Source organism: Danio aesculapii, chromosome 2 (assembly GCF_903798145.1).
Source record: "Danio aesculapii chromosome 2, fDanAes4.1, whole genome shotgun sequence".
In the NCBI taxonomy this organism is placed as follows: Eukaryota; Metazoa; Chordata; class Actinopteri; order Cypriniformes; family Danionidae; genus Danio; species Danio aesculapii.
The window spans coordinates 23,059,292-23,084,802 of record NC_079436.1 but is presented as its reverse complement, the minus strand read 5'-3'; the positions used below and the strand labels follow the sequence as shown (position 1 = coordinate 23,084,802).

The following is a 25,511-nucleotide window of genomic DNA, read 5'->3' as shown; positions in this document are numbered from 1 at the left end:
GGAAAAGATGACATGATGAAAGAAAGCTGCAATCTATGTAATAAATAAACTGAAGAACTAAAGTCTTTCATACAAAACCAAAACATAAACATAAAAATAAAAAATAATGAAAGAAAAAAGTCAAAGTAAACACACTGTAAAACATGTTGGGTTACACACTATCAATATGTGTTGGGACAACATGAAGGATTTAAGTTAACTTGTTAGTTTTTGCAAATTTAAAGGGATTGAACATAAAAAAAATTCATGAGGTTTGCTGTTTGTTCAAACTACTTTAAAAATCTGAAGAAAAATATGATTCTTGATATTTTTGGGGATAACTTAATTGTTTAATGTTCAATCTACTTTCATGTTGTCCCAGCATTATTTACAGTAAAAGAAAGAAAGACAAGAAAAAGGCAAGCAAGGAAGAAAGGATAGAAAGGAAAGAAAGAAAGAAGGAAGGAAAAAAGAAGGAAAGAAAGAAAAAGAAGAAAAGAAAGAAAGAAAGAAAGGAAGGAGAACAAAAAGAAAGAAAAAAACTGAAGAATTACAAAGAAAGAAGGAAGAAAGAAAGAAAGAAAGAAAGAAAAAAAGAAGGAAAGAAAGAAGGAAAAAAGAAAGAAAGAAAAAAGAAGGAAAAAAGAAAGAAAGAAAGAAAGAAAGAAAGAAAGAAAGAAAGAAAGAAAAGAGGAAAAAAAGAAGGAAAGAAAAAAGAAGGAAAGAAAGAAAAAAAGAAGGAACGAAAGAAGGAAAAAAGAAAGAAAGAAAGAAAAAAGAAAGAACGAAATAAGGAAAGAAAGAAAAAGAAAGAAAGAAAGAAAGAAAGAAAGAAAGAAAGAAGAACAAAAAGAAAGAAAGAAAAAAAGTGAAGAATTACAAAGAAAGAAGGAAGAAAGAAAAAAGTAAAGAAAGAAAAAAGAAGGAAAGAAGAAAAAAGAAGGAAAGAAGGAAGAAAGAAAAAAGTAAAGAAAGAAAAAAGAAGGAAAGAAAAAAGAAAGAAAGAAAGAAAGAAAGAAAGAAAAAAGTAAAGAAAGAAAAAAGAAGGAAAGAAAAAAGAAAGAAAGAAAGGAGAAAAAAAAGAAAGAAAGAAAGAAAGAAAGAAAGGAAGGAAAAAAGAAAGAAAGAAAAAAAGAAGGAAAGAAAGAAAAAAGAAGGAAAGAAAGAAAAAAGAGGGGAAAGAAAGACAGAAAGAAAAAAGGAAAGAAAGAAAGAAAGAAAGAAATAAAGAAGGAAAAAAGAAAGGAAGAAAGGAGAAAAGAAAGAAAGAAAGAAAGAAAGAAAGAAAGAAAGAAAGAAAGAAAGAAAGAAAGAAAGAAAGAAAGAAGGAAGAAAGAAAGAAAGAAAGAGAAAAGAAAGGAAAAAAGAAAGAAAAAAGAAGGAAAGAAAGAAAGAAAAAAGAAGGAAAGAAAGAAAGAAAAAAGAAGGAAAGAAAAAAGAAGGAAAGAAAGAAAGAAGGAAAAAAGAAACAAAAGAGAAAGGAGTACACCTCCCTAAAGAGTCCCACTGCTATTCTGACATCATGCCCTGAGCGTCTCCAGGCGGATTGGTGGAGCGATTAGACTGAGGAATTTTTATTTTTTAACAAGCATCTGGTAGGCATTTTCACCCAATTAGAGAAGACAAGCATTTTAAAGATGACAACTCGCTCGGGCACAAGTTGTTTCAGAGAAATTGTACCCAGGCAATTGCCGGTGACCCCGCTGAGGCCCCCTTCTATTAAATTAGCTCTGTTATTTCATTAACGCAATGTGAGAGAAAGACAGCACTACAATTAGCACACTTTACAACACATACGATACATGAATGACACACACCGCAGAACCAAAACCAGGTTTGGAATGGCAGAGTGAAGTTAACCTCGTAGTGTAGTACAGTAGGCATATACTTGAATGAATACTAAATCTATACATGATTTTAGCTAGGGAAGACGATCCAGTATATACTGTGCTGCTGCAACCCATTTTAGACTTCTATTTAATTTCATTTACAACCATTGCCTATACCACAAACACAATCAGCACTTCACAATCAACAAAACACATTTGATCTGCCTCTTGTGTGACAAACTATACAAATAATCACATATTTGCACTATTATATTGAATGCGACAAATGTAAACAGCTGATGAGCTTGATAATGAAAATATTCAATAACGATCCGTTTTATATTGTGCATGGTCAGTCAGTAATACAATTTTTTTTTTTAAAGTGCACATACAATTTGCTTGCAATTTTGGCAAATAAATAAAGTTTGCTGTAGTTCATAGGCTTCTCGGGTTATGTGTATTCTTCTCAATAAAATGGATAACTATTTTATTTACGTACCCCTATATACATTTCTGGAGAGCACCAAATTGTCCCAGGAGCTACTTTTTTTTGCAGTTTTTGTTTTCGCGAATTCACCAGAGGCTGATGTGTACACTTTTTCAGATCTCAAATTTCATGCACGAGTGCCATTCACACCTGCTCTTCTCACGTAAATCCACCAGAGGCCTCTGCGCTGTCAACTGACTGACTTAATGACCAACTGACCCATCCACCGACCATCCCTCTACCCTAAACCCAACCAATAGTGTTTTAAAAAGAACTGATTGAAATGGTTCTAAATATTTAGGAATTTCTTTCATCTGTTGAATACAAGACGAGATATTCTGAAGAATGCTGGAAAAAACAGCCATTGATCGATTGATAGAAACAAACAAACAAACAAACAAAAAATACTATGGAAGTCAATGGCTGCTGCTTTCCAGCATTCCTCAGTATATCTTCATGTTTAACAGAAAAAAGAAAAGCAAACTAATTTGGAACAAGTGGAGTATAATTAAATAATGACAGAATTTTCATTTCTGGATGTACTGTCTCTTTAAGAAACAAACAACAGATGAATTGCTTATCAAAAGCCCTAATCTCAACATTCCTAAAAGAGAAGAAAAGAGAAAAGGTTGCTGACCTGAGGAATGCAGTCAGTGTACGCAAACATGGATTTGGATTTGTCATCCACACTGATGTGGTAAAGGATGCGCATCACCACAAGCTTGTGTGTGTCGTCACCTTCAAAAAAAAAAAAAAAAAAAAGAAATAAAAAGAAATCAGTGTGCATGTACAGCCATATCTAAATTGATCAGTCATGGTAGGTTAGATAATGTATTTATACTGGCTCGTGCCGAGAGCGAGTCATTTATCACAACGATTGCAGATAAGAGCATGTGTGGTATGTGATTACAATCCAAACTCATTCTGCAAGGGAGAAAAAGACCACAGACACACAGACACAGACACACACATTCTCATTAATAACACTTTGCTCTGTTCTGTTCTTTTCTTCTTCTTTCCTAATACTGATCCTCCCTTGTGTGATAGGAAACACACTCAGATCAGTGGCGTAATCATTCATAATGAGTCTGAGCGCTGCAGTCGGGACCTGAGACACTCTAAAACACATTATCACATCGTGGATTAGAAACAGATGTGACTGCTGAGGATGTTGGGATGAAAAAAAAATGTGAGGGAAAGCCGAGTAGGTAAAGGAAAGGAGAGAAGAGGTTTACTTGGTTTATTTAATTAGTGACACGGGGGATGTTTCCAAAAAAAAAACAAATCAATAAGAAAGTGACTTCACAGCAAGGTTATTATAGATTTGCATTTTTCAATTCGTTTTTGGTTTAATTATTTTATTTCAATATTACTTTTAAATTTGCTGTGAATTTCAGTTTAGTCTTAATTAGTTTTATTAATGGTATTGTTAGTTTGTTTGTGTACGTTTCTACGTTTGAACTACGTTTCAGCATCGAAATCGCAATGTGCGCATCTGCAATAGTCTTATCACAAGATATGCAATGTTGAGTCTGAATTATAGTTGATAAGGAGCCACAGAATTGTATTTAATTACTGTATTTATACGGGACATATACAGTTTGTGCATAAAAAATGTAATTCTTACTTAGAATTTTTATCTCGTTTGTAGTCTTGATATCTACATTTCAAAGTGAAAAAAAGATTATTTTACTGCCCCCCTGGCAGATCATTTTGCTTGCTTTAAGGAAAAACTCCTAATTTTTGACTTATTTCTTCTTAAGTTGAAAACAAAACCATTTTTTTTTTACTTGAACTAAGATTTTTTAGATATTTGGACTAGAAACGAGACCATTAAAAGTAAGAAAAGCATTTTTTGCATTGTGATTATTCAATTTCTGTACCTGAACACAGTTAAGCTCCCCAGAAAACTGTCAAATGATGCTATTCAAACTACCTTGCGAAACTGTATTCATATCGCAGTATTTATCTCAGAAAAATAAAATATCACAATGTCTGATTTTTCCAACATCGTGTAGCCCTAGTTTGAAAAGAACATTTCTAGTCTCTAAGTTTAGGGTTTGAGCAGCTTACATGCACTCTTGAGCAAAACTCTTAGTAATAAAATTAAACCATTGTTTGAATAGGCGATGAACTAAACCTCATACAAACTTGAATGAAAGTAAAAAAAAATATTTGTAGATTGTAAGAAATAATAATCAGAATAATAAGATAATAAGAAATGGTTTAACAGACCTAGTTTAAATTTTATTGTGGTTGATGAAAATATGGAACATGTTTATGCTCATATAGACAATATATTTTATACATAAAGTATAAATGTGCTTTGACCGATGTGTTGTGTGGCATTCCCTAAAATCTGCCACAGAACGAGTGCTTATTAATTTAGAAAATTATTTTTATTTGTGCTAAATATTCTTTTCAGCTAGTTTTTATTTCACGGCTGTTAGTTTCGATTAGCTATTCATTTGTTGTTTATTTTTTTACTTCAGTTAACAAAAATAGTTTTCATTTACTTTAATAATCTTTTACTTTAATAGACTTTTATTTTCTTGCTTCACAGAAAAACAAAGACAACATGTTATTGTAATATAAAAATATAAATCAAATTATGCTTTTGGTTTTTTAAAAATAGGAAAACTATTGTTATTCATCTATTCATTCTCCTTTGTTTTTTATACTTTCTTTCATTATCATTGGGTAAATTGTTTTCTTTGTTATTTTTAAAAAATAAAATTTCCTCCAATCTTTTGGTTTTTGTTCTTTCATTATTTTTCAACTTTTTAAAAATATCTTTCAACTTTTTTGTTCTTTTTTTGTTTCCTCTTTGTTCTCTTTTTCATTTGTTCTTTCATTGTTATTTTATTTATAAAAAGTTCTATCTATTTCATTCTTTCGTTCACTTTATTATATTTATTTATTTATCATTTTTATATGTATTTCCTCATTGTTTAGTTACAGAATACAAAACATAATTTTTTATTTGATTTAGTTTACTTGCAAACTGACTATCAGCAGCAACTTTTTGATGTCTTTTTTGTGGGACAGTATTTTGGGATTTTACAGGCAGCAAAAGACATCTAAATTATACCTATACAGAATGTGGCACTATCATTGCATATTTTTTTTAATCTTTCAGATGTATCTGAGACAGCATACTCTATATTTTAGTGGCTTTAGTATGCGAGCGTTGGCTTGGGCAGGTCGTCGCTGGCTGGAGCATGTGCTTCTTGTTACGGACCGTGTTTCTGCCTCACCTCAACCAAAGGTTTTACAATGGCAGCCAGGCAGCCTTTTAAACTTACTTATAACTGCTGAAGCGTGAATGGCTGACACATGGAAAAAAACAGGCAGCAATTAAGCCCTTCCATCTAATCATGAGAATGATTTACAAAGCAGTGTTTCCTTCATTTTGTTGCAGAGGTGACATTCGAGCTGGTTAAAAAAAGAGCAGCGTGTCACATGCCTCAAATGAGCAGAAATATTGTGCTCGATGCCTGATACTGCATAAAAAAAGCACTGTGTTAAATGAAAACAGACACAAAGAGTAATTATATTTCAATGGTATGTAAATGTGGGTCTATTTGGTAAATGTATTTGGCTTTACTCGATTCAGGATATCTGATTGAAATAGACATAATTTAAGTTTAATCTGCAAGTGCACCAGCTTCTGCCAAAGCAGGTTTTTAGTTTCGCTGTAACTTTATATTCTGCAGCTTGGAAATAAAATCAGATGTACATCTTGTGTGCAGCAGGTTTAAAGTCAAATATTCAGACATTACTGATTTTCCAACTCAAAGATTTCAAAATGTTTAGACACATCCTATATATTTAGATTATTCACACACATATGCGCACAGACAGGAAATAACGTGTCTCCTAAAGGTGGTTTGTCAAGCCCACTCACCTGTGTGAGGCACACTCAGAATTGCACAATATTTTCCCAGAAACACAGAGTGTTTATAAGAAAGTGTCTGGTGCACATGAAGAGGAAAAGAGTGTGTCTTTGTCAAGCCCACTTACCAACGTACTACTTTATTAGGTACACCTTACTAGTACCAGGTTGGACCCCCCTTCAGAACTGCCTTCGTGGTATAGATTCAACAAGTTACTGGAAATATTCCTCAGAGATTTTGGTCAATACTGATATGATATCATCAAGCAGTTGCTGCAGATTTGTCGGCTGCACATCCATGATGTGAATTTTCTGTTCCACCATATCCCAAAGGTGCTCTATTGGATTGAGTTCTGGTGACTGTGGAGGCCATTTGAGTACAGTGAACTCATTGTCATGTTCAAGAAACCAGTCTGAGATGATTCACCCTTTATGACATGGCGCAGTATCCTGCTGGAAGTAGGGCTGTGAAATTAATCGAAAATTCGGTTTTGATTTTGGTTTCTTATTTTGAAAATTCTGATTACGAAAAAACATTAATCGAGATAAAACCCTTATTCCATCCTATACCGCCCCCTTTCCAGTTGTCCACATTTGTTGCTCTGCAAAGCTCAGTTTCACGTGAAAATGACTAAAAGCATGTACTGTAATGTGACTTTTGTAGCACGGGATGCGCATCATTCATTGATGTACATTTGAATCATGTACTGTTGTGTTTAATGGTCAAACACATGCAAACTTGTGTCAAAACGCGGTGTTTAGTGATTATTCATATTAACCCTCATTTGTGTAATAAACAAACGAGTTGAGAATCAAAAGACATGTGAAAGTGAAACCATAAATCAGATCCGCACTGCTTCTAAAGTGACAGCGCACAAGTCAGAATTATTAGCCCTCCTGAATTATGAGCAACCTGTTTCCTCCCAATTTCTGTTTAATGGAAAGAGTTTTTTCAACCCATTTCTAAACATAATAGATTTAATAACTTATCTCTAATAACTGATTTATTTTATCTTTGCTATGATGACAGTACATAATATTTTACTAGATATTTTTCAAGACACTAGTATTCAGATTAAAATGCGATTCAGAGGCTTAATTAGGGTAATTAGGCAAGTCATTGTATAACAGTAGTTTCTTCTGCAGACAATCAAAAATATATATAGCTTAAGGGGTCTAATAATATTGACCTTAAAATAGGTTTCAGAATATTTAAATCTGCTTTTATTCTAGCCTAAATAAAACATAATTTAGGAAATCTTTATTTTTTAAAAATTCACAGGTGGGTTAATAATTTTGACTTTAACAGTAATCATTCTGAATAATCGTGATTACAATTATGACCAAAATAATCGTGATTAGGGTTTTTCCCATAATCAAGCAGCCCAGCTGGAAGTAGCCATCAGAAGATGGGTACACTGTGGTCATAAAGGGTTGGACATGGTCAGCAACAAAACAATACAGCAAATGCATCAATTGGTACTAGAGGGCCCAAAGTGTGCCAAGAAAATATCCCCCACACAATTATACCACCACCACCAGCCTAAACCATTGACACAAAGCAGGATGGATCCATGCTTTCATGTTGTTGACACCAAATTCTGACCCTACCGTCCAAATACCGCAGCAGAAATCGAGACTCATCAGACCAGACAACATTTCTCCAATCTTCTATTGTCCAATTTTGTTGAGCCTGTGCGAATTGAAGTCTCAGTTTCCTGTTCTTAGCTGACAGGAGTGTCACTCGTTGTGGTCTTCTGCTGCTGTAGCCCATCTGCTTCAAGGTTTGACGTGTTGTGCGTTTAGAGATGGTCTTCTGCATACCTCAGTTGTAGCGAGTGGTTATTTGAGTTACTGTTGCCTTTACATCAGCTCGAACCAGTCTGATCATTCTCCTCTGACCTCTACAAGCATTTGTGCCCACAGAACTGCCTCTCACTGGATATTTTCACTTCTTCATACCATTCCCTGTAAACCCTAGAAATGGTTCTGCGTGAAAATCCCAGTACATCAGCAGTTTCTGAAATACTCAGACCAGCCTGTCTGGCACCAACAACCATGCTACCTTTAAAGTCACTGAAATCCCCTTTCTTCCCCATTCTCATGCTCAGTTTAAACTGCAGCAGATTGTCTTGACCATGTCTACATGCCTAAATGCATTTTGTGGTCATGTGATTGGCTGATCAAAAATTTGCATTAATGAGCATTTGGAAAGATGTACTTAATAAGGTGGCCGGGGAGTGTATATACGTTTATATATTTGGTTATTTTGAGCATAGTAAAAGCAGAGTAACTGACTAATGGGCATTACTTTCTAATAATTCAATGCTGGACCAGATTCAGTGATTCCGCTTTGACTATGATTACCAAACCTACGACACTGTTCAAATGCTCTATCACAATGCATTTGTTTGAGTTTTTGTCCTCAAAATGCTTTAGTGTGTGGCACTAGTTTCTTTAGCATTAGATCCAAAGCCTTTTGTTATAATTTGATTAGATTTTTTATTTTAGTTGAAGGCTGTGTAATTTGAAAAATGAAATTGCTTGATGTAGTGATATGGAACAGTAATGCGGTCAAGATCTGCCTGGAACTACTTTCAGCTGTAGGAGTGAGTGAAATTGAAAAATCATAACACATTTTTTCATGTGATTTTGGTTTTACCGTGTGCATTTATCTAAAATGAATTGCACTTACTGGAAGGTTCATCAGCCAATCAAAATCAAGCATTCAACAGCTCTGTAGTGTAATTATTAATACTTCTACAGATATGACCAAATTTGAGGTAATTTTAGAAACAATGATTACCCAGTAGAGCCGTGAGTTTGGGCAGTAGTCCCACATGCACCATCTTAGTTCGTAGCCCTGTATCAAAAGAGAGGTTGTGGAGGAGCCGCAGAGTCACATTCATCAGGTCTTCATGTTCGCATGGCACCAGATGAGCCAGTTTCTCCACGACGTCCATCTCAGCCTATCACACACAGACACACAAGTACATGTAAACCATTTTAAATTAAAAGCTGAAAAAAAAACTACATCAAATTATTTAAACAACCCGTTGAAAAAAAAAAAAAAAAGAGTCACTTGGAACAGCAAAAATAATCATCTTCTTTTCTCAGTTGCTTCTACCAAAGCCAGACTTATGTCCACATGTGTTTTCATGTACGACCATGATGAAAGATTTTTAAAACCAAAGTCCACTCCTTTTATCTACGACAAGGGTTTTGTTAAGGAACACAGGCATAAAAACAACTTCTGTCTTGATAAATGCTCATTCAAAGCCAGAGTGGATTGATTCCAGGTGGATTGAACGTGAAGTCATGTAGAATAAGCAGGACAAAACTCTTCACAGCAATGACAGATGCATCCCGATATACCGATTTTTTTTCTTATTTGTATTCCCAAAAATACTTCAAAGAGTTCAACCAAAGATGAAACATTTCTCTTAGTTTATTTGAACAAATTCTCTTCATAAGATCTCAATGTATCATCAGGAGACATGGGAATTAATTTAATTTAGCCTGTGTATGTTATTATTTCTTTTTTTTTAAATGCTGATAGCCTTTGGTAGCTAGAAAGGATGAGAGCTTGGGTGTAAATTAATATGGAAAAACAACACCATCATTAATGTTAATATCATCATGTTTACAAGGTAATATGCAATACAAATCGACTAATCGCAATTTAATCAGCCAAATCCAACCAGCCAGGGGTGCGTTTTCGGAAACCATCATTAGCCAACTAAGGTCGCAAGTTTCGTTGTTGCAAACATAGTAAGTTGATTTGGCATTTCCCAAATCCATTGTTCCAATGAACATTCGCAAACTGCATCACAAACTTGTAGGCTTGCAACTACACCTATAGAGCTGTAGTTAGAAGCATAGTTCCTGGCTGTGTTCTACTTCCACTTACCCCCATATGCACTATTCCTTTCACACCTTTCAACATATAATCATGAAATGATTTTAAAAAAAAACATAAAAGTCATTTCTATTAGGTGTAGTTTGCTTATTTGGTATTGAAAAAGTATTTTTTACAGTTCAGTTTTAGCAATCTTTATATTGACAATTATGTTCCCTTCAAAGTGCACTTAGAAAACATTTATGCCATTTTGAATGCAGCCGTGGCTCATGACGAAAGCTATAGGTGACCTATTATTTAATTTTAATTTACGTTACGTCTCCAAAGCTTGTGAAAACAAAAATATATAGCACAGGTTAATGGCTTTAGTTTATTAATTAGTTTATTTTTAATTTTGGTTTCATGTTTTAGAATAGAATATGGAATATTCTCATTACTATTTGTAAAAGAAACATAGGCCCTGTATGTGCTGTTTATACATTTCAATTAATATGGAAAATGAGTTATGTCGTTGTTTGGGAAATGCAGAACAGAAAAGACTTTCTGAAAGAAAGTGTTTAAAGAGGCACTAACATTTAAACAAACATTTGTTAAAAAGAGCCAAAGCTACAATGCTAATTATAAGAAAAGTTTATTTGACCTCTGATGAATGTAAGCCTATTAAACATGACCTACAAAATACAATTAACAACCTTTAAAATTACATCAGGGCTTGCAAAATCCGGTAGCCCAACGTACTGGGGCTATTGTTTTTTTAGTCGGGCTACCACAATCTATTACTAAATCTATTCAAATTATAACTACTCTGTAACATATTGAAATGTCTTTATAGCTGCAAAAAATAATCTGAAACAATGTTCACTTAACATTATTTTTTGGTTATTTAAAAATTAATATATGGCCTATAACAAATGCCATTATATCTTTTTTATTTAGTAAATGTATGTTTTTGTTTTTATTTATTAAATAATGCATTTTCTTTTTGGGGTACTTAAATTTATATTCGGGCTACCAAAAACTGAAGCCTGCCCGAAGGGCTACCAGCAATTTAGAAATTTTGCAAGCCCTGAACATAATAGGGGCACTTGTGGAAGACATTTGTGGTATGTAGAACATAAAAAAGCCTCACCATATCATTCTTGTTCTCCAGGAAGATGCTGAGTTTTTTGAGGAAGGAGACCACCAGGACCAGAAGCTCCTCGTTCTCCCGGTCTAAAGATTTGACCAGCAGATGCACAATGTTCTTGTTCCTCATCTTAAGCTCGGTGCGAGTGTCCTCAGACAGGTTTAACAGCAAGTAGAACGCAACTAGAGGAGGAGGAGAAACTCAAAAACATGGCCTCATGGGCGATTGCTACAAATCAGAGTAAAAAAAAAAATCTATTGAATAATTCACTTGCTGTACCTCGCAGCAGCTGCTCCTGTTTGACCAGCAGGCTTTGGTATTTCTTGAAGGTTTTCTCGTGCTCCTTCCTCAAACTATGGTTATCGGGGTCTTCATCGCGTGGATATGTTAAGGGCAGAACTGGGCAGTACATTGAGTTTTTTTGTAAACAATGAAGAATAAAATGAGGCAGCAGCTTGATTGGAGCACATTTGAAAAAAAGTAGAGATGCTATGGGGATAAAGTGCATGACCTAATTTGTCCTAGACAGGTGTTATGATTTATATTAAGGTCCTTAAAATAACTAGTAAGAAACAGTTAACACGTATCGTTAGTAGTGGTTTGTCTTGTCAGACGCTCAGGCAGATATTATACAGATATATTCTCCATCTGTAAATGTTAGACATCTACCAAATTTATTTCCATTTTGCTGCAGAGGTGTATTCGATCAAATTCGTCAAATCTGAAACAAATCCAAATTAATTAGACAAAATTGTACAGCATGTACAGTTTTATTATACGAATTATTAGCCCTCCTGTTAAATTTAAATTCTTTTATATTTTTTGCCCAAGTTCTGTTTATTCAAAGACTATTGACCTTATTCTTTAATGCGGAAGTGCGCTCGTTTTTGCGATTGTTTTAGAACTTCCGATTCAGCTCCCTATGGGAGAAATTACTAGGAATAATAAACGTCAGAAAACGGTCAAACTACTTGCTCTACTAACAAGTGTGGCCATGATTATACAGACAAAATAGAATAATATAATAAGAAAGTATCAGTTTGCAACATCAAGCAGCAGAACGAGCTGTTTTTAATGTCCAAAAATGAATGGAGATGAACTAGACCGGAAGTCTCCAGCCAAAAAGATTTAAATGGCTGCTCGTACACGAAGAATAAGATGAATATAATACACAAGACATGTCACTGGTTTTTAATGGGGAAAAGTGTAACGGTCAATATGGCAAATTAAGCCCCGTCTTCTAGTACAGGAGCCAATCAACGATCGCTATAGACTGACGATTCTCTAGGGGAGGGGCTCAAACCAGACGTTAATTTCTGCAGATTTTGTGTGATTCAAACGTTTAGAAATAAAACTAAAGAGACAATTGTTGTTTAATATTATTGTTGATTCCTAATATGAAGTTTTATTGTAAACTTGGCAAGCAATTTTGGAGAATTTGACGTTTCACCATTCAAAAAGAATGCCCAAACAGACTGCCCAAGAGGCGTTTCAAAGATGGCCGCCAAGTGAAATGACTTGCCTTAAAAATATATATTTTTACTGTCCAAAATGGGGAAAAAAAATAGTTTTTACTCTCTGATAGTCAAAGCAAGTTCAAATAAAAATTTCTATGTTAAATATGCATTAAAAAAAATTCAGGAAAAAGCGTTTCATGTAAATTCGGACCACGAGTCCACATATATGGACATCCTTTTTCTCTAAAAGTACATTGTATCAAAAGATGATACTTAGGTTTTTGTTCTAATTAGGTTCTAATAAACCCAAATAGCAAAGAGAAATAAAAAATGCATGTAAAAAACACCTTGGGCCATAAGAGGTTATGGAGAAAATTACATACAGTGTGCATAACCAAAAAGATACACTTGTTGACTTGTAGTTTAAATGGATTGAGTACATTACTACTATTCAACCTAATGTCTTTTTCCTATAGAATTTAAGATTTATTTTTACTGTAATATTGTTTTCACTCGCCTCCCACCTGTTTTCTTTCTTCCGTTTATAGTTTTGATAAGGATGTTGTAAAATAAGGCAAAGGGATATGTTGTTCTGTCGCTGTCATGAAGAAATTTGTGTTTCCTCTTTGATCCCTGATTGGGGAATTTAAACTGGAAAAGCTGTAAAAGTGACATATGTCTACTGATGCTATGAACTGTATCTCTCCGCAATAAAAACTTAAATAAAAAAAAAAATAAAAAAAGAAATAGAACAAATAAGACTTTTTGCATAAGAAAAAATATTATCGGAACTACTGTGAAAACTTCCTTAAACATCACTTGAGAAGTATTTGAAAAGAATAAATATTTCCCAGGAGGGCTAATCATTTTCACCTTTCATCTGTATACCTAATAAAAGTTATAATAATACTGAGATGTTATTATATCACCCAGTGCTAGATAAGCGTAATATTAGTTTAGAATAATTTAGGCTCTTCTTCACAAGTTCACATCTCTTGTTCATTTGGTTTAGACCAAACAAGAAAATAATGCATTTAATCCCGGTTTGCTTATAGCTCATATTGTATTTCATTTATTAATAATTAATTAATTACTTAATTAATTATTAATTTATTTACTTAGATGATTTTGGTTCATGCTATATTCATGTTTTTAAGCTTGCTTCAGAACCAAGACCCATCTTTTCAGTGGTCAAAATCTGCTTGTTTGAATCACCCCAGATTCAGATTGCAGCATTCATACTTATTAAAAAAACACAAGGGTTTGCTATAAATCCAACCAAACCTGCCTAGTCTGAACCAATCCTTTTTGACATTTTGCTAAAAAGAAAAAAAAAGATTGACAGAAAGGATATAAGCTTTGCTCTTCTTCTCCAACTCGTCCTGCCACAGGTCATATTTCTTCAACTCATGCTCGATGACGTTCATACACAGGGCTCCGATCTTATAATGTGTAATGAGCCCATGAAATTGAGAAAAACTGCAGGAAGACAAAGTCATGATGGCCTGTCCTTCTTCGACCTTTCCTGGCACATTCAGAGATATAATCTAGACAACGGCTAGTATGCAGAGACGGACGTGCCAGATGAATTTCATACTCTAGTTCTGATTAGTGCATAAACAGAGCTGAAAGATCAGGCCAAACAACTCATCATACATTTCAAATACATCCTTCAAACGTCAAAGTCATTCTCACTCGAGGAAAGAAATTTCCACATTAGCCATCTGATGGTGAGGGCCAAGGAAAACCTTCAAATGAGAAGGCACACTTGCATAGCTCAAATAAATGCTGACAGCTATCTCAGTAAAAGCAGTAACCTGATCTGCGGCCACTAAAGATGTTTTGAGAATATATGACAGTTTTCTTAAGGCTTATAAAAGAGAATGATTATGAGAAAGAAAAATGCTAAATAGAGAAATCGTACTTAAGGTCTGAAATACAATATGCTGTTTAATTCTCTCACTTCACTATTGTTCAAAAGATTTTTTGTTTTGTTTTAAAAGGCTTTTGTACTCATCAGGGCTGCATTTATTTGATCAAAAATCAATTAAAACAGTAATAAAACTGTGGAAAAAATATTATCATAAATATTATACTAATTTAAAGAGACAGTTCACACAAAAATGAAAATTCTGCCATGAATTATTCACCAATGACTTGTTCCAAAGCAGAAACAAAGCAAAACTTTTTTGATTTGTTGAACACAAAAGAAGATATTTTGAAGAATGTTGGAAAACTGTTACTATTGACATCCATAGTAGGAAAAACAAATTTAACGGAAGTCAGTGGTAACATGTAGGGATGCCCCGATCAAGATTTTTGGAGCCAATAAAGGGTACCAATTCCTCATCATGGTGATCGGCCAATACCTGGTACCGATTCTGATGCTTCAAGGTTTATATAACTTTAACATTGCATAAAGCACATTTTCCCTCCAAGTATGATACTTAAGTGGAGCTTTCTCCTTTCCTAAAAGAACAAATGAAGGATGTTGCATATACTCCCTTAAACACGTCTCTTACAACCATTTAGTGTGGACATGTAATCGCCAGAAGCACCTATAGCGAAAATAATGGATTAAACAGATTTTAAAAAATGGGTAAGAAAAATGACTTATCAATGCAATTTGGAAACACTGAAATGATGGAAGAATAATTCAACATGAAAAAATTTGGAGTGCAGTTTTGATGCATCAGAAAATAAAATGCATATTCATCTAAACCTGTAATGTGATCGGCCAGATAAGCGAGTAGCGATTGAGTCATAAAATGTGATTATCGGCCGATACCGATCTTCAGCCAATTGATCTGAGCATCCCTAGTAACAGGTTTGTCACGATGGCCTGAAATTTTAAAGGGAGTTTCTAGCTATCTTTAAATATCTTTCAGCAGAACAAAAAAATCTTGTTCAGTAAATGTATTTTTTGAGTGAACTCTTTAAAGAGTTCTTTAAAATATCTCTTTAAAATATCAATTTCTTTTTACTTTTTTAGAAATATATAACAAAATGAAAATTTAAGCATGTTTACTTCAGTGTCACATGATCCTATCATTCTAATATTTTGAATCAACACATATCTGTGAATTATTACTGCACAGTCCGCAAGTCCTCATAAACAATCAAAATATCGTTTGAAGCTGTTTGTTGGCTGTAGAAATTATGTTTTGAAACTGTTGAATTTATAGACATCACTTCTCAGCGAGTTCACAGTGTTGACAGTACTTTTAATCTGCATTCATGAGCAAGCTGCTCCTTTAAAGCACAACAACAACAAAAAACAAGGCTGTTGCCAAAAGAGCAATAAACTGTAAAGAAATTGTGTACCTTGAGAAGCAGAAAAATACATAGATGATGGTAGTTGCTAACTCCACACTGTGTTTCCAGTCCTCTCTCAGTACGCGAGCCAGAGCTCCAAGTGCAGTCTCTGAAATACATTAACCACATAATAATCACTGACACACATTAAACCTATACACTCATAATACAATCAAAATCTGTACACTGTTTTTGTATTCAAGGCCATTTTGATATGCATAAAAATGGTGTTATTTAACGGTCATAAAGGTTCTTTAAAGGTTTAATTAATGGCCTACATCAGGGATCACCAAATTTGCTCCTGGAGGTCCGGTGTCCTGCAGATTTTAGCTCCAACCCTAATCAAACACACCTGAACAAGCTAATCAAGGTCTTACTAGGTATACTTGAAACACCCAGGCAGATGTGTTGAGGCAAGTTGGAGCTAAACCCTGCAGGGCACCTGACCTCCAGGAACAAGATTGGTGACCCCTGGTCTATATTATTCACAACACAACTCACGAGCAAAATAGTTTACTCTGATGGGTTTACATTAGATAGCTCACTCCCTCCATGTAGGTCTTTTTAGAGAGGGGGAAAGACAGAGAACTGACAGCTGCATCAGAGCAGAACTCATTAATGTTCACAACTATTCCAAATATGGCTAATTTAGAGTTTCTGATTCTAGGGGCATTTTTGGAGTAAGAAATGAGCATATAAAAACAAAAAGTTTTTCTAACTTACTTCCTTATTATGTAGATATCATAGAGCAATTTAACTTATTGAATCACTGCAGCATACTGCACCTTTAACAGAAAATCCTATTTTTGACACCAAATGACACTTCATACAGTATATAACTGGCTCCAGAATATTTTGTATTTAGAAGTTCACAGAAGGTACTGTTTTATTCACTTACGAAAAACAATACTTTTCATGTGTCACTTTCACAAATCCCAATTTTAATAGAACCTTACCCTAAATTTGAGCATCATAAATTCATTCTTCACTGTGGCAATCCTTCACAATTAATCAAACTCCACAATTTTAGGTTCAGCATTTATGTGGAGTTTCTGTACAGTCTCAGTTCGTCATTGTAGTCAACTATTTATAGTAGTTAAAAGTATTAATAGTATATGTACTGTATAGTTAGATGTTAACTGTTGTAAAGCTCTATAATTCTTTGTCTTATACTGTGTGTTTGTTTGAGCTTAACGCAATGCATAAATTATATTAGTATTTTACAGTTTTTTTTCTAACTTTAAATGGATATGGACTGTTAAAAACCACTTCAAAAGAATGAACTAAATAAAAATAAATTCCTCACAGGATTAAAAACAAATACAATCCAATAAAACATGCTTTATAGTTAAAGTGCTTTTTCTACAACTGATTCTACAACTGATTAAATGTATTTATAAAAGTTTCTTATACCAACATTAGTGTTGCTTTCATGAAATGTGTTATTTGTGGGTAGATCCAATTTTCTTTGCCATTTGTGATTAATGCATGAACAAATTGTTGCTTTTAGATACAAAAAAGTTAGAGGACAAATTCTGGGGTTTGTCAATGTGCTTCTTTTGCAGCAGAGTGATTTTCTTATACTGTATTGTTGTATATTTATATTTAACTAGGCCCATAGTCCTGTACGACAAGACATTTGGTTCTACTATATGTCCACACATGTACTGTAGCAGAATGACAAGCTCAACTTGACAAATTTACCTAAATGTATATTATAAGAGATGATCTTATCCTGTAACAGAAATAATAACCACTGAAAACAATGCTGTTGTGTGACAGCTGGCGACTTTTCATGCTTATTAAGAATAAAAACACTGTTGACAGAGAATAAAGGAGAAAAATGAGCTGCAGTAGTACCGTTATGCAGGAGCTCCTCTAGGTTATCAGGGTTACGGGCCAAATGCAGGATGAGAGTTGAGCCTCTGATCTTCTCAGGGATGCTTTCATACAAGAGCTCTACGTAATCTTCAATTTTATTAATATTTGCCTCCTCATCAATCTGAAAAGAAAAGGATTACGAAAATGTAAACTTGACATTCAACTAAAACTATTTATTTTGGATGTGATTTGTTCATGACAACTAATGCCTCCAGAGAGCGTAACAGTTAAGTAAAAATTTAAGTGAAGTAGAATGTTACATAAAGACAGTCTTCACTTCTAAATTATTTATACATTTTTTTTGTATACATTTTGTAAAGACCTTTCTAAATTATTAACATATTTTAAATTCATGGAAGTTATTTCATTGCTTCAGCTGCAATAATAATTCAGCTACACTACAAAATAATCTACTTTTACTTTTGCTATGTCCCATCACTGATTGGTTTATAAATAAATGGAAAGTAGAAACCTTTAAAAGTTTCATATCAACTCCTGTCACAAACTATTTGGTAAAAGTAACACTAAGCAAAATCATTTAAGTAAAGCAGATAAATGCACTAGCAGTAGAGGTGTGCAAATTTGATGAAATATATATGTATATGTAGATAGATAAGCCAGATATGATTCATACCGTTGGCAAAGTCTGACTGCCACTTTTTATTCAAAGGTCTCCACGATGATGACTCTTGTACATCGTTTTTTATTATCTTTTAGGAAAATGTCATTTCCGGTCAAAAAAACTTGCTGGTTGAACAAAAGTGACTAAGTCAGAATTTGCCCGGGCTTGACTGTATATTAGTGCTGGGCAAAGATTGGTCATGATTATTCACATCCAAAATAAAAGTTTGTTTTGACTTGATGTAAAATATGTGGGTGTATTGTGCATATTTATATCTATGCAAAAAAACAAGTTTTGTATAGTTTTGCTTAAACGTGTGTGTGTATATTACATATACATAATAAATATATACATAACACAAACACGTCTTATGTCAAAACAAACTTTTATTTGGATGAATTTTCACTATTAATCTCTGCCCAGCATGATAGATAGGGGTTTTGATACAATGATTAAATAATATTTAGCTAATTGTGTCAGAAAAAATAAATTAAATATAATACTACATTTGACACTAATTATGGAAAATCCCTATTTTAATGAGTGATTCTTTTGTACAAAATGGCTTCTTTATTTAAAAGTACTGTAAGAATCTTAACGAATAGATCATTGAATCACCGAAAATAAATAATTCAGGAAAAAACACTGCAGTGTTGCTTTGGCAAGTTCTGCTCTGGTGTCATCTGAAGAATATCCATTAGCAAAAAAAGGGACAATTTTGTGTCTAAAATGCGAATCATGTTTGTCGAGCTCAGCTGTTGTATAGAATTAATATTACGTTTGCTGATATTTGGGGAAATGGGATTCTTGTTTGACTGACATTTACTTTATCACATACTTTTAAAAAAACAGATACCGTTAACGTCAATGCTTTAGGCCTCTCGAGATTTAGAGGTTTCTTTTTCCCTGTTTGTTTCTTGCAAAGTCAGTGATATACTGGATAATGTCAGCTCACACATCATTAAAACAACGCCTACAATGTTATTACAGATGAAAATATCACACACACCTAGCTAGCATTAAAAATGAGCAACATTTAACACGTATAATTAATCACATGTGGTAACGCTTTCTTTTGTTTGCCAGCCCTAATTAGACATGTCTTGAAATGTGTTTGAGTCGAAAACAAGGCGTACTTCCATCCCTTCAAACAGCAGGAGTTCTCTGGGTTTCTGAGCTTTCTTCTCCTTCTTCTCCACTAAAGACAGACAACAGGAAACAACACTTTCATTATTCATTTGTGGTATAAGACCTAAAATTACATAAATAGAAACATTTACTTCAATAATAAGTGAGTTGCTCAAATAAAAGTACCTCCAAAAAGTATGATTTCAGTAACATTTACTATTAAACCCTCCATCTGGCATTCCAAGATGGTTTTTTTTTCATCAGCAGAACATTAAAGAAGGTTTTTAACTGAAATGGTAGTCTTTGGTGATTCAGAAAATGCAAGTCATCTTGCATTTGTATAATAAAAACATACTGTAAAACTCGGCTCATGATAATACATTATGAATTTAATCAATCAGTCATTGCATGTAAATGATCATTATTACCTGTAATCTACAATTTTACACAGGGTGCAGCATTCAGTATAAACCAAAAATGAATCTATTGCTTCTCAAGACCTCAATGTGTCATCAGGAGCCACTGATACTAATTCTGTCACCTGTACATGTTTACTTTTACTTTCAGAATGTATGTCAACCTTAAAATCAGCTTAACATCTTCTTCAATGTTCTACTACTAAAAGAAACTTATATCTTGCATAGCCTAACCAACAGTAAATAATAATTTTGAGCGAACAATCCATTTAAAGAGGATTTACATTTAGTGCTGGGTTTCTTTCGGTTCTGTAAATACAGCAGCAGATGTTCCACCTCTTTCAGCTTTGATGGATGAATGAGTTTACACTCTTCCACCACCTTCTTGGCCAGGGCGGAAATGTCAGTGCTGGCGTTCAGACTTCTCAGCCGGATGCTAAAAAAACAAAAGCCAAAGAAATTGAATGAAGGGTTGAATGGATGGTAAGAGAGCGTAGATAGTCTATTTGCTTACATTTTCTGGCAGTCCTTCCTCTCTTCATGCCTTGCATTGCCCGTCTCCCCTAAAATAGATGCTTCCACTTCATAATACACAACTAGAGCCTTCTCTGTAGGATGCACATCTATATCACCAATCCTACATCTCCTAATAGACACAGGAGAGATCAAGATTAGATGTGACAGTGTGGGTAGAGTTGGACTGAATCACTGCAGGCAAAAACACTGCTTTTTTATGTAGAAGTCAGCTTTGAGATTTTTAGCTTTTTGCAGTGTTCTTTTTCAGTATAATGTAAAAGAAAACATCCAAAAGACACTTTTAAATGTTCCTTTTTCACACATTATCTATTTGTGATTGTTGAATTTAATTTTAATTAGGAATGTTACAATACCATTTTCCCTTCCCGATACTTATACCTGAGCTCAGTGTATCGCCAACACCTAGATATACACCGATACCAGAGTGTGTATCAGTAGAAACAGTTGTGTATACTACTAGCCCTGTATAAATTGACATAATTAATTTAAGTTGTAAATTATTATTTTTAAAGGCTATTTTCTTCAAATGTGTTTGGTCCTAAATCTCCTTTTAAGCAGCTCTTACATAAACCAAATTTCACATATTTACTTTTATTCACATCTGTTTTCAGGTTTTTTTTCAAAGGGATATAATTTATCTGATAAATACAATTTTTCTCTACAATTTATTTATTTTTTTGCTCAGTGTTCTTTTGTTCTCTCTCAATATTTTCAAAATTATGGAGTGACAAAAAAGGATATCTACAAAAAAAAAAAAATCTCTGTAAAAATGTAAAAAAAATAAATAAATTCTAACATGAAAAAAACACCTAAAAATCTGAACAACAATTTAGAAAATATTTTCATCTAATGCACAAATTTATGTTCTATAAACGTTTGCAAACTAGCAAATATTAAATAATACTGTGTTTGCATATTTAAACACATAAAAAATATAAACATATAAAAATAACTCAATTCATCTTTATATTTATATATATTTATATAGCGCGTTTACAATGTGGATTGTTAAAGCAGCTTAACATAGAAGATCTACAACCCCTGGTGAAAAGTATGGAATCGCCACTCTAGGAAGATGTTCATTCAAATGTTTAATTGTGAAAAAACCCCAAGCACATACATGCCACAAAACTATTTTCATTTAACAATCCAACCTTCTGTCTGTATGAAACACTTAAAAAAAAAGAAAAATTAAAGAACACTGTAGTCAATTACAACTGTTTTTACAGATCAAGCAGAGAAAACAAATATGGAAACACACAAATATGAGGAAAATTATATGGAATCACCATGTACTTTGCAGTTTTAAAACAAACAACCAAGATGATTGACATAACTCATGGCTCCAACATGAGAGATGTCACTTAAAAAAAGGAGAAGATTATCAAGCTTCTTAAAGAAGGTTAATCTTTGGTGCCGTTCCAATCAAATTTATGATGACAACTGTCTGAAGAAAACATGCAAATTTCCATAATCATAAATGATATGGGGTTGTATGTCAGGTAAAGGTATGGGTGAGATGACTGTCATTACATCCTCTATAAATGCAATATTTTATATAAATAAATATAAATGAAAGTTTATATTGAGATTTTGGACACTTTTCTTATTTTATCAAATGAAAGGATGTTTGGTGATGATGACATATCGATTACTATAATCTTCTATGTTAAGCTGCTTTGACACAATCTACATTGTAAAAGTGCTATAGAAATAAAGATGAATTGAATTGAATTCACACATTTTTCTCTGAATGATAATGCATCGTGCCATAAAGCAAAATCTGTGAAAACTTTCCTACAGGAAAGACTTATAATGTCAATCGGATGGCCTGTAAATAGTCCAGACCTCAATCCACCTCAAAATCTGTGGTGGAAATAAAAGAAAATGGTCCATGACAAGGATACAAACTGCAAAAGCTGATATGGCAACTGCAATAAGATAAAGTTGAAGACAGATTAATGAACAATACTGTTAAATTCATGCCTCAGATAATTCAAGCTGTTATAAAAGTCAGAGGTGGTGCAACAAAGTACTATTATGGTGGTGTTTTTATTTGGTCATTCCATATCATTTTCCTCAGATTTTTTGATTCCATATTTGTTTCCTCTGCTTGATCTGTAAAAACAATGGTAATTGACTACAGTGTTCTTTCTTTTTCTTTTTTAAGTGTTTCATACAGCTAGAAGGCTGGAATTTTGAATGAAAACAGTTTTGTGGCATGTATGTGTTTGTTTGTTTTTCTACACAATCTTTGACTCATATTTTTAATCTTTCACTTATAACAAATTAACTCCCAGCGATATGGAAATCAAAGCCACACAAACAAATAATTACCATCCCTTTCTAAGCTGTCTGTCCTGGCTTAAGTTCTTGAATCATTAGTAAACAATCAATTAAAGCATTTTCTTAAAGTATTATGTCTAAATTTCAATCAGGTTCAGTAAGCAACACAGCACTATTACAGCGGTTTTAAACGTATTAAATGATTTTATTGATTCTGTGGACACTCAAAAATATTGTGCAGCCCTGTCCTCTCCAAAGCTTTTGATACAGTGGATCATACCTTGCTGTTACAACCCCTCAAAAGTATTGGTTTATCTAATGATGCTATTGGCTGGTTTAAAAATTATCTTACAAATCAAAATCAATGTGTGCAAGTGGATGGCCTTGTTTCTAGTACTTTGAATGTGACTAAAGGAGTTCCACAGGGTTCAGTATTGGAGCCTCTTCTTTTTACTATACATATATAAATAATATTGATCAAAATATCAAAAATGCTAATTTTCATTATTATACTGATGATACAGTCATATACACAACAGCATCTACACCTAATCTGGCCCGTTCTCAACTACAGATAGCTTTTAATGTACTTTAACATTATTTAACTGAGTTAAAACTAGTTTTAAACGCTGATAAATCAAAACAAACCTAGCAAAAGCTAGGTTCTAATACTACTTCTCATGGTACAGAGATTGAATTGGTGTTCCAGTACAAATATCTTAGAAATTTTAATTGATGATACACTTTTTTTAATTCTCACATACATAAAAAGTGATTTTAGGCTTCTATTTTAGAATTAAGAACTGCCTTTCTTTTGATGCTAAAAAGAATCTGGTTGATGCAACATTTATGTCGATATTGGACTATGGTGATGTTATCTATATGCATGCTTCGTCTCAAAGTCTGCATGCATTGGATACTGTTTACCATGGTGCACTAAGATTTATAACTTATTTTAAATCCCTTACTTATCATTGTGTGCTGTATACTAGGGTAGGTTGGTCTGCTTTGTCCATTCGTAGGCTCAAGCATTGGCATATCCTTGTTTACAAATCTATACTGGGTTTACTCCCATCATATCTACAGAATTACATTTGTTAAAAACCTGTTCTGAACTTTGGCCTTCGGTCACAGGATATTTATTTACTGTCTGTTCCTAAAGTGCGGACTGAAATGGGAAAAAAGGGTTTTAAATACGCAGCACCTATTGCATGGAACAATCTACAAACAAAGTTGCAGTCTAAAGAGTTTATTTCACTAAATGGTTTTAAAAAAACTTTAAATGATTTAGAAGTTGAAACACAGGCTTGTAGATGTTTTGAACAGTTTGTCAGTATGATTCATGTTAACTGTTAATTGTTTTTTGTTTGTTATTTGTTAGACCCATGTGACGAGTACTGCCTAATCTTGGCCAGGAGGCTCTTGTAAAAGATTTTTAATCTCAATGTACTTTTCCTGGCAAAATAAAGGTTATAATAATAATAATAATAATAATAATAATAATAATAATAATAATAATAATTAAACTTGAATGAACATCTTCCAAGAGTGGCGATTCCATACTTTTTGCCAGGGGTTATAGTAAATTGAAATTGTGTCAATCCAGTTTTCAGAGTTGAAGTTCAGTTTAGTTCATTTCAGTGTGGTTTGATTTTCACAGCTGAAACTGCAAACACTGAAGAGCAAATCCATCGATCTGCAGCTCCACAAGTCCCAATTATAATTTGATCAATCATCTGTAAAGGCATATGGCTATTATATGCTATTCTGCAGTGTCTTGCTTTAATTACAGGCTGTGTCTCAAACCCTATAGAGAGCTGCTAAGCATAACAACATTTGTGAGATTACATCATATGTGCACCTGACTTGGGACGCGCCCAAAAATACAACAGTAAAACACACACTGGCATCATAACGGGACGCTTTCTGTAGGCCACGCCCATCAGCAAGTGGAGCGATTGTATTTGACCCAGATTTACACTGACTATAGATATTATAATAAAATAATTCGATGGAAAGTAAACCAGCGAGGGTTAACATATGGAATATGATAGACGTATATTATTTGGGGTGTCTCTTTCTGTATAAACAGACATACTGACTCAAAATAAAGGCTGTCATACTGAGATGTAACGTTAGTTCATGCCAAATGCAGAGTCGCTGCTTACCGTTGCAAATACTGCGTCTCGTCCGGCTGCATTTTATCCGGGTCATGTGAAGGAGCGAGATGTATTTTTGGCTGATCTTCAAATTGTTGTCATGAATGAGAATCAAAGCATCTCTCATCCGCTCGGCTCTCCCTGATCCGCGGTCACAGCTGACGGCTCGCGGAGAGACAGAAGCCGGAGCTGCGCGCCGTCGCCACCTGCAGGCCCGGAGAAGGATGAGAAGGACGTTGACTGGATCAAACGTAGTCCAATAAAGTAAAGGTCTGTGTTTATTTCGTTTCTCAAAGATTGTTGTTTTGACGTAATTGCAGTATTTGTATCTTTAGAGTTAAAATAGAGTGTCCAAAGAAGTTAATAAAATTTTCTTCTCTGGAAGTTACTCAAAACAGACAAACAAACAAGCACACATGCAACTGCTCAATTAAACTAATCTATTCATTAATTTGATAATTAATCAAACATTTTATTCATGATTTATAGAAAACATCTACTCTGTAAAACATCAATTCGAACCAAATTTGAACTA

At 33.7% G+C, this 25,511-nt stretch overlaps 1 protein-coding gene across 1 annotated transcript in view; it reads right to left on the bottom strand.

Annotated features, from left to right (window-relative positions):
- kifap3b (kinesin-associated protein 3b) overlaps positions 1-25,136 on the bottom strand; it is a 70,401-nt gene extending 45,265 nt beyond the window's left edge. Inside the window, exons 1-11 of the mRNA XM_056475251.1 lie at positions 24,986-25,136; positions 20,509-20,640; positions 20,279-20,430; positions 19,587-19,648; positions 17,808-17,949; positions 15,957-16,056; positions 13,987-14,111; positions 11,455-11,553; positions 11,179-11,357; positions 8,997-9,159; positions 2,933-3,033 (exon numbers count right to left, since the gene is read on the bottom strand). Coding sequence (XP_056331226.1) covers positions 2,933-3,033; positions 8,997-9,159; positions 11,179-11,357; positions 11,455-11,553; positions 13,987-14,111; positions 15,957-16,056; positions 17,808-17,949; positions 19,587-19,648; positions 20,279-20,430; positions 20,509-20,640; positions 24,986-25,017 — 1,287 coding nt within the window. The 5' untranslated portion in view covers positions 25,018-25,136. The remainder of the gene's footprint in view (positions 1-2,932; positions 3,034-8,996; positions 9,160-11,178; positions 11,358-11,454; positions 11,554-13,986; positions 14,112-15,956; positions 16,057-17,807; positions 17,950-19,586; positions 19,649-20,278; positions 20,431-20,508; positions 20,641-24,985) is intronic.
- Positions 25,137-25,511: the final 375 nt, after the last annotated feature.